General features: G+C 38.1%; 1 protein-coding gene across 3 annotated transcripts in view; it reads right to left on the reverse strand.

Annotated features, from left to right (window-relative positions):
• The window catches only part of ppp2r2b.L (protein phosphatase 2 regulatory subunit B, beta L homeolog), a 204,159-nt gene that overhangs the window by 156,964 nt on the left and 24,055 nt on the right, over positions 1-23,140 (reverse strand). The window contains 1 exon segment of one of the 3 annotated variants that reach the window (NM_001087487.1): positions 16,172-16,415. The exons of the other annotated variants lie outside the window; for them this stretch is intronic. Within the exon segment in view, the coding sequence (NP_001080956.1) occupies positions 16,172-16,316 (145 nt within the window). The 5' untranslated portion in view covers positions 16,317-16,415. 3 annotated transcript variants of the gene reach the window in all.

Below are 23,140 nucleotides of genomic sequence, written 5' to 3' on the forward strand. Positions count from 1 at the left end.
ACATACTGACACAATGGAACCCTGGAAGTACCACCAGCTTGGATTTTTCTAATTGGTTTTGTTAAAAGGTGCTACTTATTCTTGCCATGCAAATCACAGCAAATTTCAGAAGCGGCATGCCACCCAGCTGCGTTCTAGGGAGCACTGGGGAGCCACAGCTTCCCAGCGATCCGGCACATGTGCATGCGTGCTTACGCGAGAGGGGGGGGGGGTGAATGGGTGCGTACTAGGACCTGGCACCCTGGGGGCACTGAAGAAGGAAATCTGGGCCTGTCCCCACTCTGGAAAAAAAGTGCAGATTCCCTCACCTGTCAAAAGAGGTTGTTTGACTCCAACCAAAATATGGTACAGTAACTTAAAATTAGTAAACTGTGTTATGTGGCAACTCTCTCACACACCAGTTAGTTACAGAGAGCCATAAAGAGCTGAACCCAATTATGAAGACTGGCTGCAGCCATGGATCTTCCCAGCCAAAGTTCTATTTATTAAAAATTAAACCAAACTCTGAAGTCCCTCACCAATTGTAAAGGAGAAACTTAGGTAAAATATGTACTCCATCCATTGCTATTGCAGCCATTGCCTCACAAATGCTAGATGGATAGATACCCATTTATATTCCAGGAAATGTCTACAGTCATAAGGCACAAGTTAAAGCATTACTCTTAAAGCTTTATAAAGACTACATGTAGTGTGACTGCAACATTTTGAAAGAATTGCCATTTTTGCCATGAGCCAAGAAGAGAAACTTTACTCAGATGGCATTTAACCAGGGGCACCAAATTGTCCCTGGTAAGATTATGTTTTAGGGATATGTCCACTAAAAATTTACTGCATTTTTTTCAATTGCAAAAGTGCAATTGTGCCCTCTGCACCCAGGGTCGGACTGGAGCATTGGGGGCCCATCGGTTTCCAAACTTCTGGGGGGCCCCAAGAGCATGGGCGAACGCCAGAGAACGACAATCATATGATTGTATTTTGGGGGGAAGGGGGGCAGATCAGGGTAGCAGGTCTGGGCCGGTGGGGGCCCATGAGGGCCGGGGTCCACCAGGTTTTTTTCCGTTGTCCCGCCCAGTCCGACCCTGTCTGCACCAGAGATGTCCTCCTCAAGCTACCCCAAGTGAGATAAGTGCAGGGGAGTGAAAAGATTAAAAGATTTATATCGTCTAAGGATAATATCTCTGCATGTATCTGACGATATCAATGGGAGACTGTCACTACTATTTGTCGGACTTAACTTTCATATGATTGCTGTCAATTAATGGCCCGAGCATCGTGTGATTTGTTCTCTTTAGTATATATATTAATCTGAATGGTTAGTTGCAGGTCGGAAGATTTGAACGGACATTCGTTCGTCCGAAGTAGGCTAACAATCTGCATGTCTATGCCAGCCTAAAGATTTGGACCACGGCACACTTACTGAAACCAAAGGAACCACTAGATGATATCTATAGTAAATGGCCAAACAAATGGTAATGTTTCCCCGGCTTACTTTTATGAGGATTTTCTGTTAAAGTTTAAATAAGTCTTTGGTCACAGCTAACATTCATATAGATTAGGGATGCAGTACGTTAACACCCTGAATGATACATCTATGGATCCATACATACGTCAGCAATATTTCAACTACCATTTAAACACTGCGATGAAGTGAGTATTTATACATACAGTAGTTAAGATCCTGAGAAGCAAAAATTGCCATGTCAGTGCAAATGGGAATAGTTTCTGCTGACAGAAATGTAAAAGGAATGGAGAGTGGTGTGAAGAATAGAGCCAGAAGCTTAATCATTGTGTCATTTGTGGAACAATAGGCACATATGCTGCATGGTCTTAAAGGGGACCCGTCACTCCAAAAAAATTATTCCAAATCTTATTTTATCATGTTAGTCAAGGAAAATGAACTTTAATTACACTACATAAATTATTTGAATCTTGTTTCCATCAGTCTGGGAACTCATAATTATAGGAAGCAGACAAGAGCCATTTTGTGGACACTTATTAAGACAAGTCTTCCATCATTTCATTGTTTGTGCACCAGAATGGGTGCCCTAATGTCCATCCCCATGCAATGGTTCCACAATTAAATGGCGAAGAGAACTGGGGGAATGTGAGGAGTGCAGTGACATCTAGTAACTGCTGAATGTAAAGTGAAAGTAATTGCTTGCACCGCCTCTATGCCTTAGGCAATATTTGATTGACAGCCGACATTTTTAAATGAGTTTACAACTCAAAGAAAAAGAAAAGATTTTGGTTTTCATGTTTAATTTGAAAAGGATTTTTATTATAAACCTCTTTATGTCTGGGTAACAGATCCACTTTAATAGATCAGTCTACTGGGATACTCGTAGAAAGGTCAAAATTTCAGCAGGTCTAGTAAAACATGACAACCAAATATTTGTTTTCAATCTGGTGACTTTTTAATGTTCATAAGCAGTGGCGTAACTATTAGGGATGCACCGAATCCAGGATTCGGTTTGGGATTTGGCCAGGATTCGGCCTTTTTCAGCAGGATTCGGATTCGGCCGAATGCTTCTGCCCGGCTCATCCGAATCCAAATTTGCATATGAAAATTAGGGGCGGGGAGGGAAATTATGTGACTTTTTGTCAGAAAACAAGGAATTAGAAAATATTATCCCCTTCCCAACCCTAATTTGCATATCTGTTCGGATTCGGTTCGGTATTCGGCCGAATCTTTCGTGAAGGATTCGGGGGTTCGGCCGAATCAAAACAAGTGTATTCGGTGCATCCCTAGTAACTATAGAGAAAGCTGGGGACTAGGAGGGTCCTGGATCATGGGGTTTGCTTCCCCTATTGCCGTAGAGAAATCACCCCTCCCAGGCTGCTCTCCTGTCTCAAAGTGAACAGGCAGGTGGGCAGGTTGGGGTTGAAGTGTGCACCATGCTCCTCCGAAGATTTTTGGGGGGGGCGGTGCTGTGTAGTCATGACACTGTTCCTAGACAGAAAATAATGAAGGTTAAAGGGGTAGTTCACCTTTAAAGGGATACTGTCATGGGAAAAAAAAATTCAAAATGAATCAGTTAATAGTGCTGCTCCAGCAGAATTCTGCACTGAAATCCATTTCTCAAAAGAGCAAACAGATTTTTTTATATTCAATTTTAAAATCTGACATGGGGCTAGACATTTTGTCAATTTCCCAGCTGCCCCCAGTCATGTGACTTGTGCCTGCACTTTAGGAGAGAATTGCTTTCTGCAGGCTGCTGTTTTTCCTTCTCAATGTAACTGAATGTGTCTCAGTGGGACATGGGTTTTCACTATTGAGTGTTGTTCTTAGATCTACCAGGCAGCTGTTATCTTGTGTTAGGGAGCTGTTATCTGGTTACCTTCCCATTGTTCTTTTGTTTGGCTGCTGGGGGGAAAAGGGGAGGGGGGTGATATCACTCCAACTTGCAGTACAGCGGTAAAGAGTGATTGAAGTTTATCAGAGCACAAGTCACATGACTTGGGGCAGCTGGGAAACTGACAAAATGTCTAGCCCCATGTCAGATTTCAAAATGGAATATAACAAAATCTATTTGATCTTTTGAGAAATGGATTTCAGTGCAGAATTCTGCTGGAGCAGCACTATTAACGGATTCATTTTGGAAAAATACATACCATGACAGTATCCCTTTAAGTTAACTAAGTATATTATAGAAAGGTCAGTTCTAAGCAACTTTTCAATTGGTATTCATTATTTATTTTATAGCTTTAAAATGATTTGCCTTTTTCTTCTGACTCTTTCCAGCTTTCAAATGGGGGTCAATTTCTTCGAGTGGATTCAATCAGTATCTATACTGATTAAAAACCAGTTTCCTAGAAGCATGGACGGACTTTGCAGCAATTTTGTTATGATTTGATCAATTCATAACTGATCAAACAGATGAATTATACAAGGACTGTGACGGTACAGGTAATAAATAGGAATGATTGTTATTGGATTGATCAGAATCTATCTATTTATGGGGCAGAAAAAAAGGGAAAAAGATCAAGTGTTTACCCCCAATTCTTCTAATTGTGTGTTTTGTAATAACTGTATTGTTCTTTTAAAGGGTGGTTCACATTTAAGTTAACTTTTAGTATGTTATGGAATGGCTAATTCTAAGCAACTTTTCAATTGGTCTTCATTATTATTTTATCATTAATTATTTGCCTTCATCTTTTAACTCTCTCCAGCTTTCAAATGGGGGTCACTGACCCCATCTAAAAACAAATGCCTTGTACGGCTATAGATTTATTGTTGATACTTTTTATTACTCATCTTTCTATTCAGGCCCTCTACAATTCATATTCCAGTCTTTTATTCAAATCAGTGCATGGTTGCTAGGGTAATTTGCAGTCTAGCAACCAGATTGGAGAACTGGAGAGCTGCTGAATAAAGCTAAATAACTCAAAAACCTTCAATAATAAAACATGAAAGACAATTGCAAATTGTCTCAGAATATCACTCTCTACAGTCCTTTAATGTGAGTCCAGATGTAATACAGGATGGATAATTGGAATAGCTCAGGCCCAGACTGTGGATGCTGGCAAGTGCCAGGAGGGGCTGCTTTAAGATGCCATAGACAGTCACTATTTAGTGGGCTAGTGGGGGGCTGTTTGGGCCTCTGTATAACTGAAATTCTGGGGCCTATATTGAATTCCGCAGCTGCTGCCTCCATTCCTAACATGAGCTAAATGCATCAGACTGTGAGTGGATCTATACAGATAGAGGCAACTGAAGGTGACAATTCCAGATATCTGGAAGGCCAGGGTCTTTATTATATTTTCTTTTTTTTTATCAAATACTGAGAATAGGCATACACTTCTCCGAAGTGTTCATAAGTACATCTGGCAAGATATTTATATGATACAAAGCAGATGGGTCTTCTCTGGAGCTGCCAGCAGTCATGGGAATAAGAGGGTCTGACTGACAGCAGCTAGAGTAAACAGCACAATCCATTCATATTGAATCAGGTAGATTGATACAAATACATCTACTTGTTTTATTCATTCATTACAAATGCTGCTGTTTAGGCTAGAGGTGCACTGAATCTACTATTTGGGATTTAGTCGAATCTCCGAATCCTTTGTGAAAGATTCAACAAAATACCGAACGTGAAGCCTAATTTGCATATGCAAGTTAGGATTCGGTTCAGCCAGGCACAGGGATTCGGCCGAATCTGAATCCTGCTGAAAAAGGCTGAATTCCAAACCAAATCCTGGATTTGGTGCAGTTTAGGCAAATGATAAGCCACACATTTTAGCTATATATATAGTTTTTAGTTTTCTTGTTAAAGAGCAAATAGACTCCCTTTTTGTCATGAGCTCATTCATTTAGATTATTGTAGAAATGGCGCAATAACACAATATCAGAACTTCCAGAAATTAATACACATTTTTTTCTACACAGGCATATCTGATTGAACAGACTGAAATAAAACCCAAGATCCTAATAGGAACTATTGTCCAATGGCCTTAGGCTCACAGTGTCATGCAACCTGTCACTCACCTTGTTACATGGCAAAATTACAGATCCTGGGACTTGAAGTCCCTCTGCTTTTTATAGTGGGTGGTGCACAAATTCTCTGGAAAGCAAAGAGACTTCAAGTTCCAGAAACCATCACTTCACAATGCAACAAAGAGGTTGCATAACACCGTAAACAAAGAAAATAGTTTGTCCAGTATAGGTATTATGGTTTCCTTATGTGGAATCAGGTATGTCTGTGTAAAGAAAAATATATGAATATTTATTTTTGGTAGGTCAGATAGTGTTAATTTATCTTTTCTACAAAAGCCCAGCTGAATGAACTCTTGTAAAAAGGGGAGTATATTTTCTCTTTAATAACTCTGATATTAGTGCATCCACATTGAAGCCCCTTTAATGCTCAGTCAGCAGCTAATAACTCTTCACTGATGTTAATGGGGAGCTGGGGGACATTCAAAAAACAAATATCCATATGTGAAGGTCACATGCTTTAAGTAACGTGGGCCCTCTTTTTCAATATAGAACTGTTTCAACTCCGGGACATTTGGGGTCTTGAATTAAGAACTCATTTCATGTTGTGCCAAACATTTCTACAGAGTATAACTTTTCATTTCTCATTTGTGCATAAAGCATTATTGTACATTGAGTCTCATGGAACATCCAGCTGCCTTGTGGCTAATCTGGGATGGGCAACAATGTTCCTCTTAGCAAGCAGTTGTTTCTTCCTTGCTCTATGCCATTAACAACATGTCCATTCATTCCTATTCCTGATATCCTGATGAGTGACTAGGGAACACAGCCACACAAAGTCAAGCATCTGTCACTGCATGTCTATTTTTGTGTAGTTTGTTTGCTACTTGAACTAGATACACAATAAAGTAAAGCTTCAAACATTACTTTTATTTATATCACTTTTTTTAAGCACAGGAAAAAAAAACTATTATGCTTAGTAGAATTGTTTAAAGTGGTTTGAGTGACCTAAAGGAGTTGTTCACCTTTGAATTAAATTTTAGTATGATGAAGAGAGTGATATTCTGAGACAATTTGTAATTGGTTTTCTCTTTTTATTATCTGCATAACTTTTAATTCAGCAGCTCTCCGGTTTGCACTTTTAGAAATCTGGTTGCTAGAGTCCAAGTTGGTTTGAATAAGAAACAAATATAAATAGGAGAGGCCTGAAAAGAAAAAATATTAACGAAAAGTAGCAATAATACATTTTTTTTTTTGCATTTGTTTTTTCGATTGGGTCAGTGACCTCCATTTGAAAGAGTCTGAAGACAAATGATAAAAAAATAATTAATGAAGACCAATTGAAAAGTTGCTTAGATTTGGCCATTCTGTAATATACCAAAAGTTAACTCAAAAAGTAAATATACTTCCTGAATATAGGGTTTACCGTGTGCGTTTTACTATTTTGATGACCTAGTGAAGCTGTATTACTAAAGGCCACTATTCAGAGGTGTATTTAATTTGAGTTTAAGAATGCAGTGTATCCCAAAGCTGCTTAATATTGGCTTTGGACCCGGAAGTTTCAAATCTCCCACAGGACTCGGTCGTCTTTTAAAATATTCCTGTTTTAAAAAACAACTGCATAGATTGATTCCAGTGATCTTGGTTGAGCCTAGTAGTTATTTGATGCAATTATGGTATTTCCTTTATGAATGCAGTTTTTCTTCTGTAATTTTCATGTGTTAATTCATAAGTCAGTGCAGTGGCAGATCATCAAATAATTAAATACTTCATAGGCTGATACATACAGTCTCACAACCTTTTGTTTTAACTTTGGATTTTTTGGATAAAGGTTTAGTAAACTTTAGCAGCAACAGTACTGATATTATTCAGCCCAGAAAATGCCATCCGTTTCATATGCAAGTGCAGTGGAGATGCTAAAAGTTTTGGGAGTTTCTCTGCCAGGTAAAACATACCTGTGGAAGCTTATACGCAGGGGTGTAGCAATAGTCCGTAGCCTCCACCAGTTGCAGGAGTATCAAGGGAACAGCAATGACAGAGACACAAGTTCAATATACTGTATTTATTATAAAGGGGGTGATTCATCTTTACTTTAACTTTTAGTATGTTATAGAATGGCAAGTTCTAAGCAGCTTTTCAATTGGGCTTCATTATTTATGGGAGCCACTGACCCCCATCTAGAAAACAAATGCTCTGTAAGGCTACAAATTTATTATTATTGCTACATTTTATTACTCATCTTTCTATTCAGGTCCTCTTCTATTCATATTCCAGCCTTTGATTCCAATCAGTGCATGGTTGCTAGGGTAATTTGGACACTAGCTACCAGATTGCTGAAATTGCAAACTGGAGAACTGATGAATAAAAAGCTAAATAACACATCTAAAATGAAAAACAGTTGCAAATTGTCTCAGAATATTATCATCAACAGCAGGGCTGTCCAACTGACGGCCTGCATGCAGACCACGACCCCCCTTGTGTGGCCCCCCACATCAAAGTCTGTCTGCTGCATCTGCTTACCACGTGTAAACTTTAAAAGGTATCAGTATAGAGATTAACTGGCCCCTAAATTGTTTAATAAAATTTAGACTGTAACCCAACGTATTGTTCACACATGTAATCTCCCCTGCATTGTTCATACTTGTGACACCTCTATTGTTCACACCCCTAAAGGCCTGTATGGTTCACACCTGAGACCCAGACTGAAACTGCCCACAACCAACTCTATGTTCACTGTGTCACTGTATGTAGAAAATCTTAGAGTGGTCCTGATCAGTGGAAACTGTCTCCTGCCTTCCCTATGCTCCCTGTGTGTGCCATAATCTTTGCCTGTCCTACTCTACCTGTGTGTGCCATACTTTGCCTTCCCTATGCTCCCTTTGTGTGCCATACTCTGTCTGTTTGTGCCCTGCTCTGTCTGTTTGTGCCCTGCTCTGCCTGTGGAACATAAGCCTGATGTTTTAGCATTTTGTTTGCATTTTAAAATTATTGCTATGGGCCCCTAAGGTGTTTAATCATGTGCTGGGGGTTAGATAAACATATAATGTATAAAGGCTGGAGTGACTGGATGTCTAACATGATAGAACAGAATACTACTTCCTGCATTCCAGCTCTGTAACTCTGAGTTTGTCAGCGACTAGAAGGGGGGGCCACATGGGACATAACTGTTCAGTGAGTTTGCAATTGATCATTAGCAAGCAGCTCAGATTCAAAAGCATCAGTTATGACCCATGTGGCTTTCCCTCAAGTCACTGATTGGTTACTGCCTGGTAACCAACCAGTGGAAACCAAGAGAGCTGCAAAGCAGGAAGTAGTGTTCTGGCTATTATGTTAGACATCCAGTCACTCCAGCCTTTATAAATTAACTAACTAAGGCTAGCTAACTAGATTAGAAACATTTATTTTTTATTTTTTTTTACAGCCTCTTTGCCCAGTTTTTTTTTTTTACACTGAACCATTCCTTTAATATGACAACTTTTTTCACATATGAGTGATAAATGATATCCCTGCAGTGAGCACCAACCATTTGGTTTTTTTGGTGTGCTACCACCATTACTGTGGACATGGTCTTGTGGTAACATGGGTGTGGTTTAAAATCAGGGAGTGGTCAACACTGGCTTCCATTATCGGCCCTCCACCATGTAGGCTAGAAAAATTCCAGCTTTCTGTATCACAGAAGATTTAACTATGTGGCCCCATAACTTCTTCCGTTTATGATTATGTCACTTTTTGTAATACTACTGTATATTACAATACATAGGTCACTTTTTAAAATACTATATTACCATACATATATGACTTCACGGTTTAAAATAAAAACACACACACAAAGTAAATCTTTCAATAATTTGTACTTTTTTTTTTACAATTCTACTTTCATCAGTGCCAGATTGCGTTTTTTGTTATTGGTTATTAGTGTTTTCCGAATCTATCTGTAGAAAAGAAACATGGTCCCTTGAGTTCAATGCCTTGCATAATGTTGTGCTGCTGGCAGGCAGAAACATGTTGCTTTTAATGCCAACTTCAAGGTCATTAATGAAAGCATTGCAATGTGGGCCAAGGACAGAACCCCCAAGGTATTCTACTTAAAAAACACTAGGCCAACTAGAAAATGTCTCATTATTCCCCACTCAGCCCTTTATCCTTCAACCAGTTTTCTGTCCAAGTACAAACAAGAGCTGGCTTCAGACCAATACTGCTTCAGTTCCACATTAAACTTACTTGAAGTACCGTCCTGAAATCCCAAGAAGCATGATATTATACCACTTCCACAGAAGCTAATAAAATCATGCTGAATATTATCCTTTAGGCTTCTAATCACACATTGTATATTCTGTACAATAAATGTCAAGCTGGCAAGGCCAGAACATTTTTCAATCAATGGTCCTTGCATTGCGGATTTTTGCTTTGCCATTTGCTTTACGTGCAAGTTGTGCTGATTTTTCTGGGTTTTCCAAGCAGCTGCTGAATTATCTAGTTCACTTTGACTAGACTGTGAAACAAAGTTTGCCTATAATAATTACATGAATAACTTGAAATTTTTTCAAAATATACTGGCATCTGTATCACCTAGGGCAAAAATCACTTTGTTAACTAATATGGCTCTAGTCCAATCATACCTGCTATATAAATAATATCAGCTATTAGTAGTGTTATTTGAAGGCACCTAATTTTATCACATCAGTCAAGCAAAATTACATTTAATTACACTATATAAAATTATTCGAATCTTGTTTCCTCCAGTCTGGGAACTCATAATTATAGCAAGCAGGCAGGAGCCATTTTGTGGACACTGTTATTAAGACAAGCCTTGCATCATCTCAGAATCTTGTTTATGCACCAGAATGGGGGACCTGATGTCCATCCCCATACACTGGCTACACAATGAAACGGTATAGAGAAAGGAGGAATGTGGGAGAGCAGCGATTTCTAGGAAGTGATGAATGGAAAGTGAAAGTAATTGTCTGCCCCGCCTCTATGCCCAATGCATAGAGGAGGGGCAGAGAATATTTGATTGACAGCTGAGATGTTTAAATGAGCTTACAACAACTATGAATGCTTTAATAAAAAATAGAAATTGTATTTCATGTTTAATTTATAAAGAACTTTTATTATACAGCTTTTTGTGTCTGGATGACAGGTCCACTTTAAAGGGGAACCACCGCAAAAATAAAAATGTTATATAAGCTTTCTCATACTTAAGTAAGAAACTTTCTAAAATAATCAAGTTTACCTTTACTATCCCCCTCTCAGCATCTGTTTGTCTTCATTCTGTCTTCTAGCAGGAGTTGGGTGTCAGATATTCATTGACAGTTTGATCCAATATATCTTATAGTGGGGGCTTCCTTTCCTAGCAGATGTTTTACTAGAGCTCATTCTGCAGTATCTACTTTGAATGTATGACAACAGTAAGTCTATCACAAACCTAAGATCAGGTGCCATATGGTACCTTGGATACAAAAGTAAAGGAACGGCTTTCAAATAAGATCCAGATATGAATAATTCATTACAGAGTCAGAACAGAGCACTGTGTTAAAAGGCAATCATTTAAGTGACAGGGACAGATGTGATATCTTCAGAGAAACACCAAAAGTGAGGATCTGTCAACACTCTACATTGGCACTAGCTTCTGTCTGCTCTATGCAAGAGACAGATTGGCAATTTATACCTGGGGAGAGAATGCATCCACTTAGCTGGGGATCATTTACACATTATGTACGTGTCTGTGTATTAATGCTCATGAGTCTGGACACATAGGCACAGGAAAACTGCCTTTCACAGCAGGGAATGTCCTATACCTGCATAACTAGCAAAGAGTGAAATCTAAAGCTAGCCAGACACAGGCTCATAAAAGCTGCCTGCTTTGTCCTTACCATACATGGTCCACTTACTGAACAGTGGACCATGTATGTAGCATTCCTAATCAATATCGGACCATAAATCAGTTAGAAAAAATACCATTGGATGAGGACCACGTTGGCTCATTGATGTGCCCTCTGCTGACAACTCTCCCTAGGCCTCTGTTATGACCAACCTTGCCCTAAATGATGGGATCATTCCAATGTGGCCAAGCAAATTGATGGTCAAATTGGGTAAAAAGCTCCACTGATTTACAACCTGCATTGTATAAAGTACATCCAGCTTGTTAATAATAGAGTTCTGAGCCTCTCTTTATTTTACTAGTTATACATTGCAACTCCCCTTATACTATGTTATGCTTTATGAATAATAAGAAGGCCCCCATATTGTTAGTATCTGTGACTATGAATAACAAGGGCTTTGTTCTGTACAGCTGCAGTGTATGCCATTAACTGCAGGCCACTATTTTTTTTCGAGCCTTCTGTATTTTTGCATGAGTCTTTTTTGCTTATTTTGTTCACACAAATACTGCTGTGAGGCAAGAGGAGAGACCACAAGACCGGGCATCATTACTCACTATTGTTGCTTGTTTCCTAGACAAGCTTTTAACAAATAAACCATTGCACGGAGATCTAATATTGCTTCTTCAGACTAGATAGTCTTGAGTCAGTAAGGGCAAACGCACAATCACAGCAGAAGTTCCCTTGTACCCAAGCTCGAAAAAAAAAAAAAACAAACGCTTACTGGCAATCATTTATAAGCTCTTGTTCTCGGGAGCCGTAGCATTATCACAAATAAATAATATTGTTCCGTTTCTCCAGGTGATATAAATTGTTCAGAGATGCTACTTTTTTATGATTCCAATTTAAAGGTTTGTGAGAGTAATGGCCCTACAGAGAGCAATACATTTATTATAGAGAGTGCATGGAACACTTTACCTATTATGATTGAAGCACTGTGTCTTACAACAGTATACAGATTATAATTACATTTATGTACACCTTGTTCCATAACAGAGATTTCTGTCACATGGTTTCATCCATCAGTTTTTCCCTTACTTTCCCTTTATTGGTTTGATGGCAATAAAATACTTTGAAAATAGGTATTTTGTTTCACGATTGTTTACAGTTAAGCTGGCCATAAACAACAAAGATAAGTGTTTGACAAAACCGGAGTACATTTATGACCAGTTACTTAATACTATCCCCTCATTTGTAGCTCTGTGGGCAGGAAAAAAAGTGCTTCAAATCACCCCACCAATAAATTAAAAAATTGGCTAAACCAGCCTGGTGCATTATTGCTTAAATGCATTGTTCACCTTTAAATTAACTTTTAGTATGCTGTAGAGAGTGATTATCTGAGACAATTTTCATTGATTATTATTTGTGGTGTTTGAATTATTTAGCTTTTAATTCAGCAGTTCTCCAGTTCTCAATTTCAGCAGTCTGGTTCGGGTCCAAATATCCCTAGCAACCATGCACTGGTTTGAATATAAATAGGAGAGGCTTTAAGAGAAAGATGAGTAATAAAAAGTAGCAATAACAATACATTTTAAGCCTTACAGAGCATGTGTTTTTTGACTGGATAATTGACCCCCATTTTAAAGCTGGAAAGAATCAGAAGAAGGCGGCAAATATTTTTTTTTCAAAAACTATAAAAACTTGAAAAAATATTTCCACTTTTAGGAATGACTGGGGCCTAGAAAGAGGTCACTGGGCTCCTGCAGCTGTAGCCCAAATGGTAGTTCTACCCATGGCTGATCTAGGTTAGCTACCGTTTCATTAAAAGTTTATTAGAACAATAAAAGAAAGCTCTCTCATTACGTCTTTGAAGATGAAAGAGTAATTTAAGTATCTCTAGACAATGCACATGATTTTCAAAGTCCATGCGTGTAATGTAAAAGTGAAGTCTTGGCTTAATGGAATGCATCATAAATCTTGGCACCAGGAGTTCTTTGTAAATCATTTCTGAATGGTATTTATTTAGACTTAAAGTTGCACAAAGTAATGGTACTGCTGTGTTTGAAAAATACTATATTTATGCTTTACTGCTTGGCAAACCCAGCCAAGCATTTCTAACCTATTTCATAATCTGACCATGGGAGGGGAGGTGCCATATTTGAAGCCTATAGAAATATTGCAGTTAACCTCAAAAGAACAGGTAGTATTCTAGCTGCCACCTATATTAAAATACGTGGATATACAAGCCATTCTGTACTTAATAATCCATGCCCAGACATTTTAACTCAACATTTCCAACTATTTAACTAGAAAATTCTAAAACTTAACTGAACCTAAACATCATTCCTTTTAAATAAATGCTGCACGTTAAGGAATTTGACATAAAGAAAAGCATTGGCACTAATTAGTGGATAACTTCTTCCATTTCTTTATAGAAAACAAGATTTATGGATAGATATGGGCTGTTGGTCACAACTCCATTGAATACGTTATCTAGAAACCTGTGATCCAGAAAGCTCCAAATTACAGGAAGGCCATCTCCCACAGACTCCATTTTAATCAAGTAATTCTAATTTTTTTTAAAATGATTTCCCTTTTTCTCTGTAATAATAAACCAGTACCTTGTACTTGATCTAAACTAAGATATAATTAATCCTTATTGGGGGCAAAACAATCCTATTGGATTTATTTAATATCTAAATGATTTTTCTAATTAAGGTATGGAGATCAAAATTATGGAAAGATCCCCTATCTGGAAAAATCAGAAGCATTCTGGATAACAGGTCTCATACATGTACACATCTCATGTCCTATATAGCAAAGCCTACCAAAAGTGATCAAACACTGCTTAACAGGGAACTCTGCTTATTTTGTTGTTGTTGCAAAACGAGAAGGCATGTAATTCTAATCAGATACACATTAATTACAAACACATCAATAGATTTAAAGTTATTTGTAAATGTAATAGCAACTGAAATCAGAAATCACCAATAGCTTTTAGCATTCATATGTGGCAAACTGTTTTAGATTATTATCTTTTATAAGCATGCCCTCCAGTCCTATTTACTGTATATTCTGTAGCCCTTGTACGGTAACTTATTGTTAAGTATAAATTGTAAAAGGCTGCATAACTTCCTAGCATGATATAAGCACATGATGAAAGCTGTATTTATGTGCCCCTTTCAGCAGTATAGAAAATGTGAAGAGGCAACCACTGGTATTAATTACATTTACAAATGATGAACATTTTTAACTTGTATTAGGAAAATTCTTAGAATTTTTTCTTTTATTATGCAAAAAAAAAATTAAGTGGTGTTCCAAACAAAACTAACCGGATAGGTATCTGTAACTTCCACACACATAAGTGTAGAAGTAACAGATACCTATCAGGTTAGTCTTGTTTGCTGCATTATTAGAAGCTGACAGGCCGAGACTCTGGGAAATACTTGGGAGTCTGTTAAGGGCTGGACATAAAAATGCTCCCATGTTGCATTGCTAATCACTATAAATGCAGGACAGACTGTACAGATTTTTTTAAGAAGCCATGCAGTTGCATTTGACCTGATTAAGTATAGGACAGCCAAGTATTCAGTGTAACATTGCAGCTATTTTGATATTTGATTGGCACATCAGTAAATTGTAATTACACGACCCCCTTTCAAGTGGGACAGCCAGTTAAAGGGGTTGTTCACATTAAAATTGACTTTTAGTATGATGTACAGTGATATTCTAGATTTTCTTTTTTTAATTATTAACTTGTTGTTTAACACTCCAGTCTAGAATTTTTTGGTTGCAAAGGGTCTTAATTACCCTAGTAACCAGACAGTGGTTTAAATGAGACTACAACATGAATAGGAGAGGGCCTGAATAGCAATATAAGTAAATAAAAATAATAAACTATAGATTTTTGGCTGCCATGGTCAGTGACCCCTATTTGAAAGCTGGAAAGAGTCAGACAAAGAAGAAAACTATACAAAATAATGAATAAATGAAAACCAATTGAAAAGTTGCCATTCTATAATACGCTAAAAGTTAACTTAAAGGGGTTGTTCACCTTCAAACAACTAGTTGTTATCAGATAGATCACCAGAAATAACGACTTTTTCCAATGACTTTCTATTTTCTATGTGTCACGGTTTTTCTAATATTGAAGTATAAAGTGTCATTTCTCTCCTTCTGAAGCAGCTCTGGGAGGGGGGGTCGCCGATCCTGCAAACAGTTCTAAATTGATACATTTAGTTGATACATTTCTTATCTTTGTCCCTGCTGAGCAGAATCTCTGGGTTTCATTACAGGCAGCTGTTAGAATTGATACAATTGTTGCTAATACTCCAGAGATGCTGCTGAGAAATGTATCAACTAAATGTTGCAAAATTGTAACAGTTCAGAATCTGCACCTGGATTACTGAGCTGCCAGACTGAAACACCAGAGACAGGGACATTCAACTTTAAACTTAGATTTTGGAAAAAACGTAAAAAATAAATAATGGAAAGTAATTGGAAAAAGTCATTATTTCTAGGGAACAATCTAAAAACAACTAAATTGAAAAAAGTGTTTGGAAGGTGAACAACCCCTTTAACGTTGAACTACCCCTTTAAAGAAACCGAACAGAGGTAATGTGCAGGCGGCAGCCTGATCGGCTCCACGTTTCTGCCTGCATCCCCCTGCAGAAAGAAAAACAGTCCCTTCTTTCAAATGACTTTGTACTCACTGAGACTCAGGCATTTGCCAAAGCAGATGGAATGCTAAATTTACTGAAGCTAACTAAACTCGTCATGTCAATTCACCACCCTGCTGTCCACTTGAGAAGTCATTGCAGGCCAGCAAGAAAAATGTTATTAAAAGAATAATAATGCACATAAATAAAAAGGCCCTCAAAAGCTCCAGGCACGTGGGCCACGAAACAAGATGAACGCTCACCTGAGCTCTTTCTCTGCCTGCGGGTTTGCTTTTCATTGTAATGGCGGCTGTCTTCAGAAAAAATAACAGATTCCTGCAGTTCTGGGATCATAACACTGTATCTGCTGCCGCACAATCCTGTTTTGTCTTCTACAGAACAGGGCATAGCCGTGATAGATGGTAAAAAAACCCAGGACAAGGAACTGTTGCTCAATAAATAACTATATATGCTCTACAGACCCCAAAAAAATGAGTCTGGTGGTTTTACACTGTCTAGTACAGCTGCAGATTACTTGTAACAGTCTAGTCTCAGGTAAATATCAAGCTATGGTTTCATATAATGTGCAATTAGCAACACTCACAGTGCACAATAGAGCAGGTAGGCCACAGCCGTGACCAATGTATGGTAAGGAATGGGAGGGTCTGAAGGTTGATTTGTTAATAGTCATGAATTTAACCCTCATCATAAGGCTCTGCTTAAATCTGTGCAGCCCAACATTGGATGTATTCTTTACAATGTCCTTTTTACACAGGGCACCTATTAGGAATATTAACCAAGCAGCGAGTAACATCAACTGGTGAGCTCTTGCCCTGCTGCGCTGTGAATTATATACAATACCACCTTTTACTCTTAGATATGCTGAAGGCCCTATGCTTGCACACAAGGAATAATTCCTCCCAAGAGAGCACAGCATCAGAAATACTTATTAAAGGGATTTGTTGGGGAATATGCCTAAATTTTGAGGAACTTTAAACCAGATATAAACTTTATTCTGAGCTTTACTCACAGCAACTGCTCAGGATTTTTATTTTTTATTCTTAACAATACAGCTGGCCAATCAGTACTAATTACTGACTTATTGCAATGGTTTATGCCTCTAAATTCAACTCCAGTTTTGTGGTTTAGTCTTATTTGCTGTGGATTATAGTTTATTACTGCAGAAGACTGGGGGGGGGGGAATTCAGTCACACTCAAGTTTAATTCTCATTCACTCTGTAAAGCTACAGATTTATTGTTATTGCTACTTTTCATTACTCATCTTTTCAGGCCCTCGTCTATTAGTATTCCAGTCTAATTCAAATCAATGCATGGTTGCTAGGATAATTTGGACCCTAGCAACCAGATTGTTGAAATTGCAGACTGAAGAGCTGCTGAATAAAAAAGTAAATAACTCAAAAACCACAAATGAAAAAAAAATAAAAACCAATTGTAAATTGTCTCAGAATATCACTCTCTGCATTAACTACTTCTACAAGTTCATTTAAAGGGGAAAAACCCCTTTAAGGCTCTTACATATTGGCACTTAGTGAATTTGGTATGTATTTGAGATGCACGTTTGAGCATACCTAAATGCATCAACTAACTCCCCTTTCAATGTGTTTTTTTTAGATGCCACATGCTGCATGTTCTTGCACTTGACACACCTTCAGAAGACAATAGAATAGAGAATTGCTTAGAAATACCTGTGTCTAAAAGCCACCAACCTCCCTTCCCCTAACATGACCCACTACCCCCCCCCATCCCAATCACTTGTAAATCCCTTACTTACATATTTTTATAATTTATCTTTTTAGGGTATGTCCACCCCCCATATTGTTCTGCCACAATATGGTGTTACTAAATTATTCCCATAACCCCTAAGGGAATAAATTACTGTGAGTTTTCCACCAAGTGTTTTCTATAGTTTTGTTGTTGATGATATACAAAGTGACCTGTGCTAGATTCAGGGCTAGAACTTAATGTTATTTTGGGAAATGAAAACATTAACTAAGATTTCCTCTTGCAGGAAGCTATGGAATTTACTGCATCCTGTTTAATCTCTCACACACAGTAGATAGATGCCTTTGCACTGCTTTAATTGAGCGCTGTTGTACTTTATTTATATAGCTCAGCATGTTACTGTGTTTTATTGGGATTGTTCATCATTTACAGCAATCTCTTTACCCAGCAGAGCTAACAATCTAAACCATAAACAGTCATTTTCTCAGGGCCTAGCTGTATGTTTTTTGGAAACCAGACAGACAAATAAACAACATGCTAATTCTTGCAGAACTAGCCTGGGTTATAATCAAAGATATCAATACTAATCCCTGAGCCAGCTACAGGAAATACAGGTATGGAACCTATTATCTAGAATGCTGAGGTTTTCCAGATAAAGGACCTTTCTGTAACTTGGGTCAGCATACTTTGTCTACTAAAACATTAGTTAACCCCAGTAGGAATGTTTTACCTCCAATAAGGATGGATTATATCTTAGTTAGAATCAATTACAATGTACTGTTTTATTATTACAGAGAAAAAGGAAATCATTTGAAAAAATGGTAAGTACTTGATTAAAATGGAGTCTATGGCCTTCCTGTAATTCAGAACTTTCTGGATAATGGGTTTCCATATAACAGATTCAATACCTTTTTAACGTTTCATTTCTACTTAACTCGGGCCCTTCATCTGATGTTAGACTACAACTCCAGAGCCCCTGACAGTCAGGCTTAGAAAGTTGCACTTCAATAGCAGTTGATGGGGCAAAGACAAGAAAATCCATATTCATCCATAAAAAACCGGAGCCCTGTAAAATTTAGCCGAGGGCATTACGCATAACATGTATGGGATCCATTATTCGGAATCCTGTTATCCAGAAAGCTCCGAATTACGGGAAGGCCATAGACACCATTTTAATCAAGCAATTAACATTTTTCTTCTTTGTAATATGAAATACCCTGAACTGGATCCAAACTAAGATATAATTAACCCTTAAAGGGGAAGGAAACCTAGTCGGGGGTTTCCTTCCCCTTTAATGAAGGCAAAACAGTCTTGTTGGGTTTGTTTACAGTTCAAATCAGTGCTGTCCAACTTCTGTGGTACTGAGGGCCAAAATTTTATTGGCCTATGTGGTGGAGGGCCAATAATAGAAGTCAGTGTTGTCCACTCCCCCTTTTAAACCATGGCACACAGTGAGGGAAGGCAGAACAGAGCAGGAGACAGGGAAAGCTATCACTCTTATATCTACTACATACAGTGACACTGTGCTGGTGCCTCATTAGCATTTTGTATAAAGTGTGAACAATGTGGGCAGTTTCGGTCTGGGTCTCAGGTGTGAACAGTAAAGGGTTTTGGGATATAAACAATAGAGGTTTAGAGGCTCGGATGAGTAGTGAAACGTCTTCATTGATTACTCAACAAGTCGAGTTGTTTTTAGATTTACCTATACTAGATATACCATGACCTGGATGAATGAAAATCTTCATAGTCAAACAATAGAGGTGTCACAAGTGTGAACAATACAGGGGAATCTCAGGTGTGAACAATAGAGGGGATTAGTCTGAATTTGAGGTTTAAACAATGCAGGGGCCAGTTAATCTCTGTAGTGATACCTTTTAAAATTTACATATGTTAAACAGACACAGCATGTGGGGGGCCACAGAAGGGGGCGGCCTACGGGCCGCCAGTTGGACAGCCCTGGATTTTTAGTAGGCTCAAAGGGATACTGTCATGGGAAAACATGTTTTTTTCAAAACGCATTAGCTAATAGTGCTGCTCCAGCAGACTTTTAATTTAATTTTGAAATCTGACATGAGACTAGACATATTGTCAGTTTCCCAGGAGCCCACAGTCATATGACTCTTATAAACTTCAGTCACTCTTTATTGCTGTACTGCAAATTTGAGTGATATCACTCCCTCCCTACCAACCCCCAGCAGCCTAACAACAGAACAATGTGAAGGTAACCAGATAGCAGCTCCCTAACACAAGATAACAGCTCCCTGGTAGATCTAAGAACAGCACTCAATAGTAAAAACCCATGTCCCACTGCAACTCATTCAGTTACATTGAGGAGGAGAAACAACAGCCTGCCAGAAAGCAGTTCCATCCTAAAGTGCTGGCTCTTTCTGAAAGTTCATGAACAGGCAAAATGACCTGAGATGGCTGCCTGCACACCAATTTTACAACAAAGTAAAATACACTATTACACTAAAATACACTATTAGTTCAGGAATTAAATGTTATATGGTAGAGTGAATTAGTGAGTGTAAAAAGTGTAATTTAGAAATAAAAATGGCACCATAAAGATCATGATAGATTCCCTTTAAAGTATGGAGATCCAAATTACAGAAAGAGCACTAATCTGGCAAACCCCAGGTTCTGAGCATTCTGGATAACAGGTCCCATACCTGTACTATAGGCAGAACTAGTAACAGCACCATTAGAATATTTACAAGTAGGAAGGGTATATCATAACACATGAAGCATGACATTTAAACATACAGTACTGACACCTCCCGCTGCACTTGCTTAGGATATCTGTGAATGCAAAATTTCTTGGTTTCCTGCTATTAAACACATGAGAAAAAAAATTGTGTTAGGGGCACATCAGGCTGTACGATAGTTTCAATTTTAGATATTATTTGCAGCTCAATCTCATGCAATTTTATGGTGAGAAAAAAAAGCCATATGCTGAACCAACAATTGTGCTGATTAACAACACAATTAACATTTTAACAGCGCAATTAATAGTATGTTTGCATGTGATCTGTAATGCGTAATTTTCTCATCTGTACCTGAATAATAAATATAGCTGCTTTACACTTAAACAGATAACTACCTGCAGCAAACTCAGATCGTGTCAGGCAAGGTCGATCCAAAAATCGGAATAATAGGAAGCAGCCAGAAGGGTAAACTGATGGAGCTGTATTTGTGGACAATATTGAGATCTACTGTTTATCAGATGAAGATCAAAACCATTGTGATGACTGATCTGAGCATATTCCCTACCTGAACCTATGCAAGCTACTTATTTTTTAAAACAATATGTTTGTTGAAAAAAATCCTGCACAAGAGAAAAAAAAAGCAATTAATGCAAAAAAAAAAACGTGAGCAAGTGAAAGAAATCACTCACGTTTTTTTTTACATCATCCCCCCCCCAACACTTGAAGGATAATAACTCAACCCCAGAGAGACTGACTGATAAAAAGCCTTGCATTGTATTTTGCAGTCTTACAGCTGTTCATTCTGGTGCTGCAGGTTAATCTTTTTTTATGTTGGGAACTATAGTAATTACCACAAAGCCAACCAAAATGAAACATCAACTTTGACTGCAACTACATACCTGTACAGGGAAATCTTAGTCCCCCTAAGTGCCAGATTGTTATTAATTTTATAAAGTGCTTTGAATCCCATGGAAGAGCACTATATAAAAACTTCCTTTTGCATTTCCCTCCTTTCTGATTCAATAAGAACGTGGTAACGTCCTAAGTGCACAATACAGGCACAAGACGCTGCAGGTCATTTATAATATTTGCTCAGTGCAAATTTATTTGCAAATGTTTGTATTGCCAATTTTTTTTCATGAATGCTAAAATATTGCCCATTTTTCTGTTTTTTGCAAATTTGAATTGCGCACAAATTTTTTGCAAATGAGGTGGGTGTCTGGGTGAGTGTGCCCACTGTGTGAGGCTTTTGTGTGTAAAGTTATTTAAAATTCGCAATTTGCAAAACTAAAGTAGTGGCATAACTCAAAGTGTGTGCATAAATATTCATAATTTGCCATTTTTGCCATATTTAAAAATCTCTTAGGGACATTCACACTGAGAGAAAAAATAAACAACAATTCTGTAAATATACCTCTCTTATCCAGCTTTATAAATATAACCATGAGCAGAGCTCACTGTGTGAACCATTCTGCCCTGCACAAAGTTAATATATGAGCCCCACCATGTTTTTTTTTTCACCCTGCTCAGACATCAGGTCTACAGGTGCTTGCTCTCCACATGGAGCACAGGAGCATGTGTTTACCCCAAGAATACTACATTTGGCTACAGAGGCAGGTAGGGGCACATCCTGTCACCTAATTTAACAAGTACTGGGTGCAAAGGAGCCCTGACCCTACTACAGGGCAGGTGGTAAAGAGAGGCCTGTCTTCTGCAGGTATCCCCAACCCCACCTTTTAACTTGCTTGTCATTTAGACACACAGGTAGAGCATGCTGTCAAACACAGGATGAAGCAGGGCCTTTTCTTACCTACTTCCATATGCAGAAGTGTAACTCAGAGGGCATCTGCAAATGTTTTTTCTGGGTCGCCCTCCCCAGCCAATATCATGGGTAATCCATGACACACTCAAAATGGCTGATGATTTGTGGGCCCCTCTACAGAGGAAACAAGCCCCCTGCAGCCACTGTCCCTATGTCAGCCTTTAAGTACAGGGATATGTTGTAGACACATCGCTTTATCTTGCACTCAATTTAGTGAAAGGTGACTTTGGACCCTTTAGTGCTCTAGTATAGGATTTCATAATGGACCCCTCAAATCTCTTTTGCATGCTACTTCCTTATCTGTTTTATTTTTCTATACCAAGACATTTTTCATCTCTCGGGATCTCATCCATTGCATTCTTTAAAGTGCAGTGACCAGTATTATTCATTAGTTCTTGCGTATTTGCTTTGAGCATCCTTAACTTCCTTCCTATTAAAAAAACTGTCCTTACAGTGTGATAACCCTCTCACTACAGTTTCTTGTTAACCCCATGCGTTGATCCAACTGAATATTTCTAAGCAGTATATTATGAAACAAATTGTTTATAATTATTATCAACTGTGCTTAATACATCAACCTGATATTTATAGGAATTCTATTATGAGATCAATAGTTATTAAGGATATTATTTACAGACTGCTGTAAGCATGATTTTCTTTGTACCATTGCTACACTGGCCACAACTAAACACAACCATAAATGGGAAGCAAAACCTCTGTTAGAGGATACAATATTGGTTCTGCTAGAAATATATATATATATATATAGAGAGAGAGAGATTATCTGCACTCACCATTCACATGATCATTTGCTGGGTGCTAACCAAAAATAATTATAGCAGTCCAAGAAAACACTCACAGCAGTCGCCATCCAGGATGTATCAACAAATCATTTATTAGTGCATGGTATATCTATACCATGCACTAATAAATGATTTGTTGATACATGCTTTTTTTTTTTT

The sequence above is a fragment of the Xenopus laevis genome, chromosome 3L, assembly GCF_017654675.1.
Source record: "Xenopus laevis strain J_2021 chromosome 3L, Xenopus_laevis_v10.1, whole genome shotgun sequence".
Lineage (NCBI taxonomy): Eukaryota > Metazoa > Chordata > Amphibia > Anura > Pipidae > Xenopus > Xenopus laevis.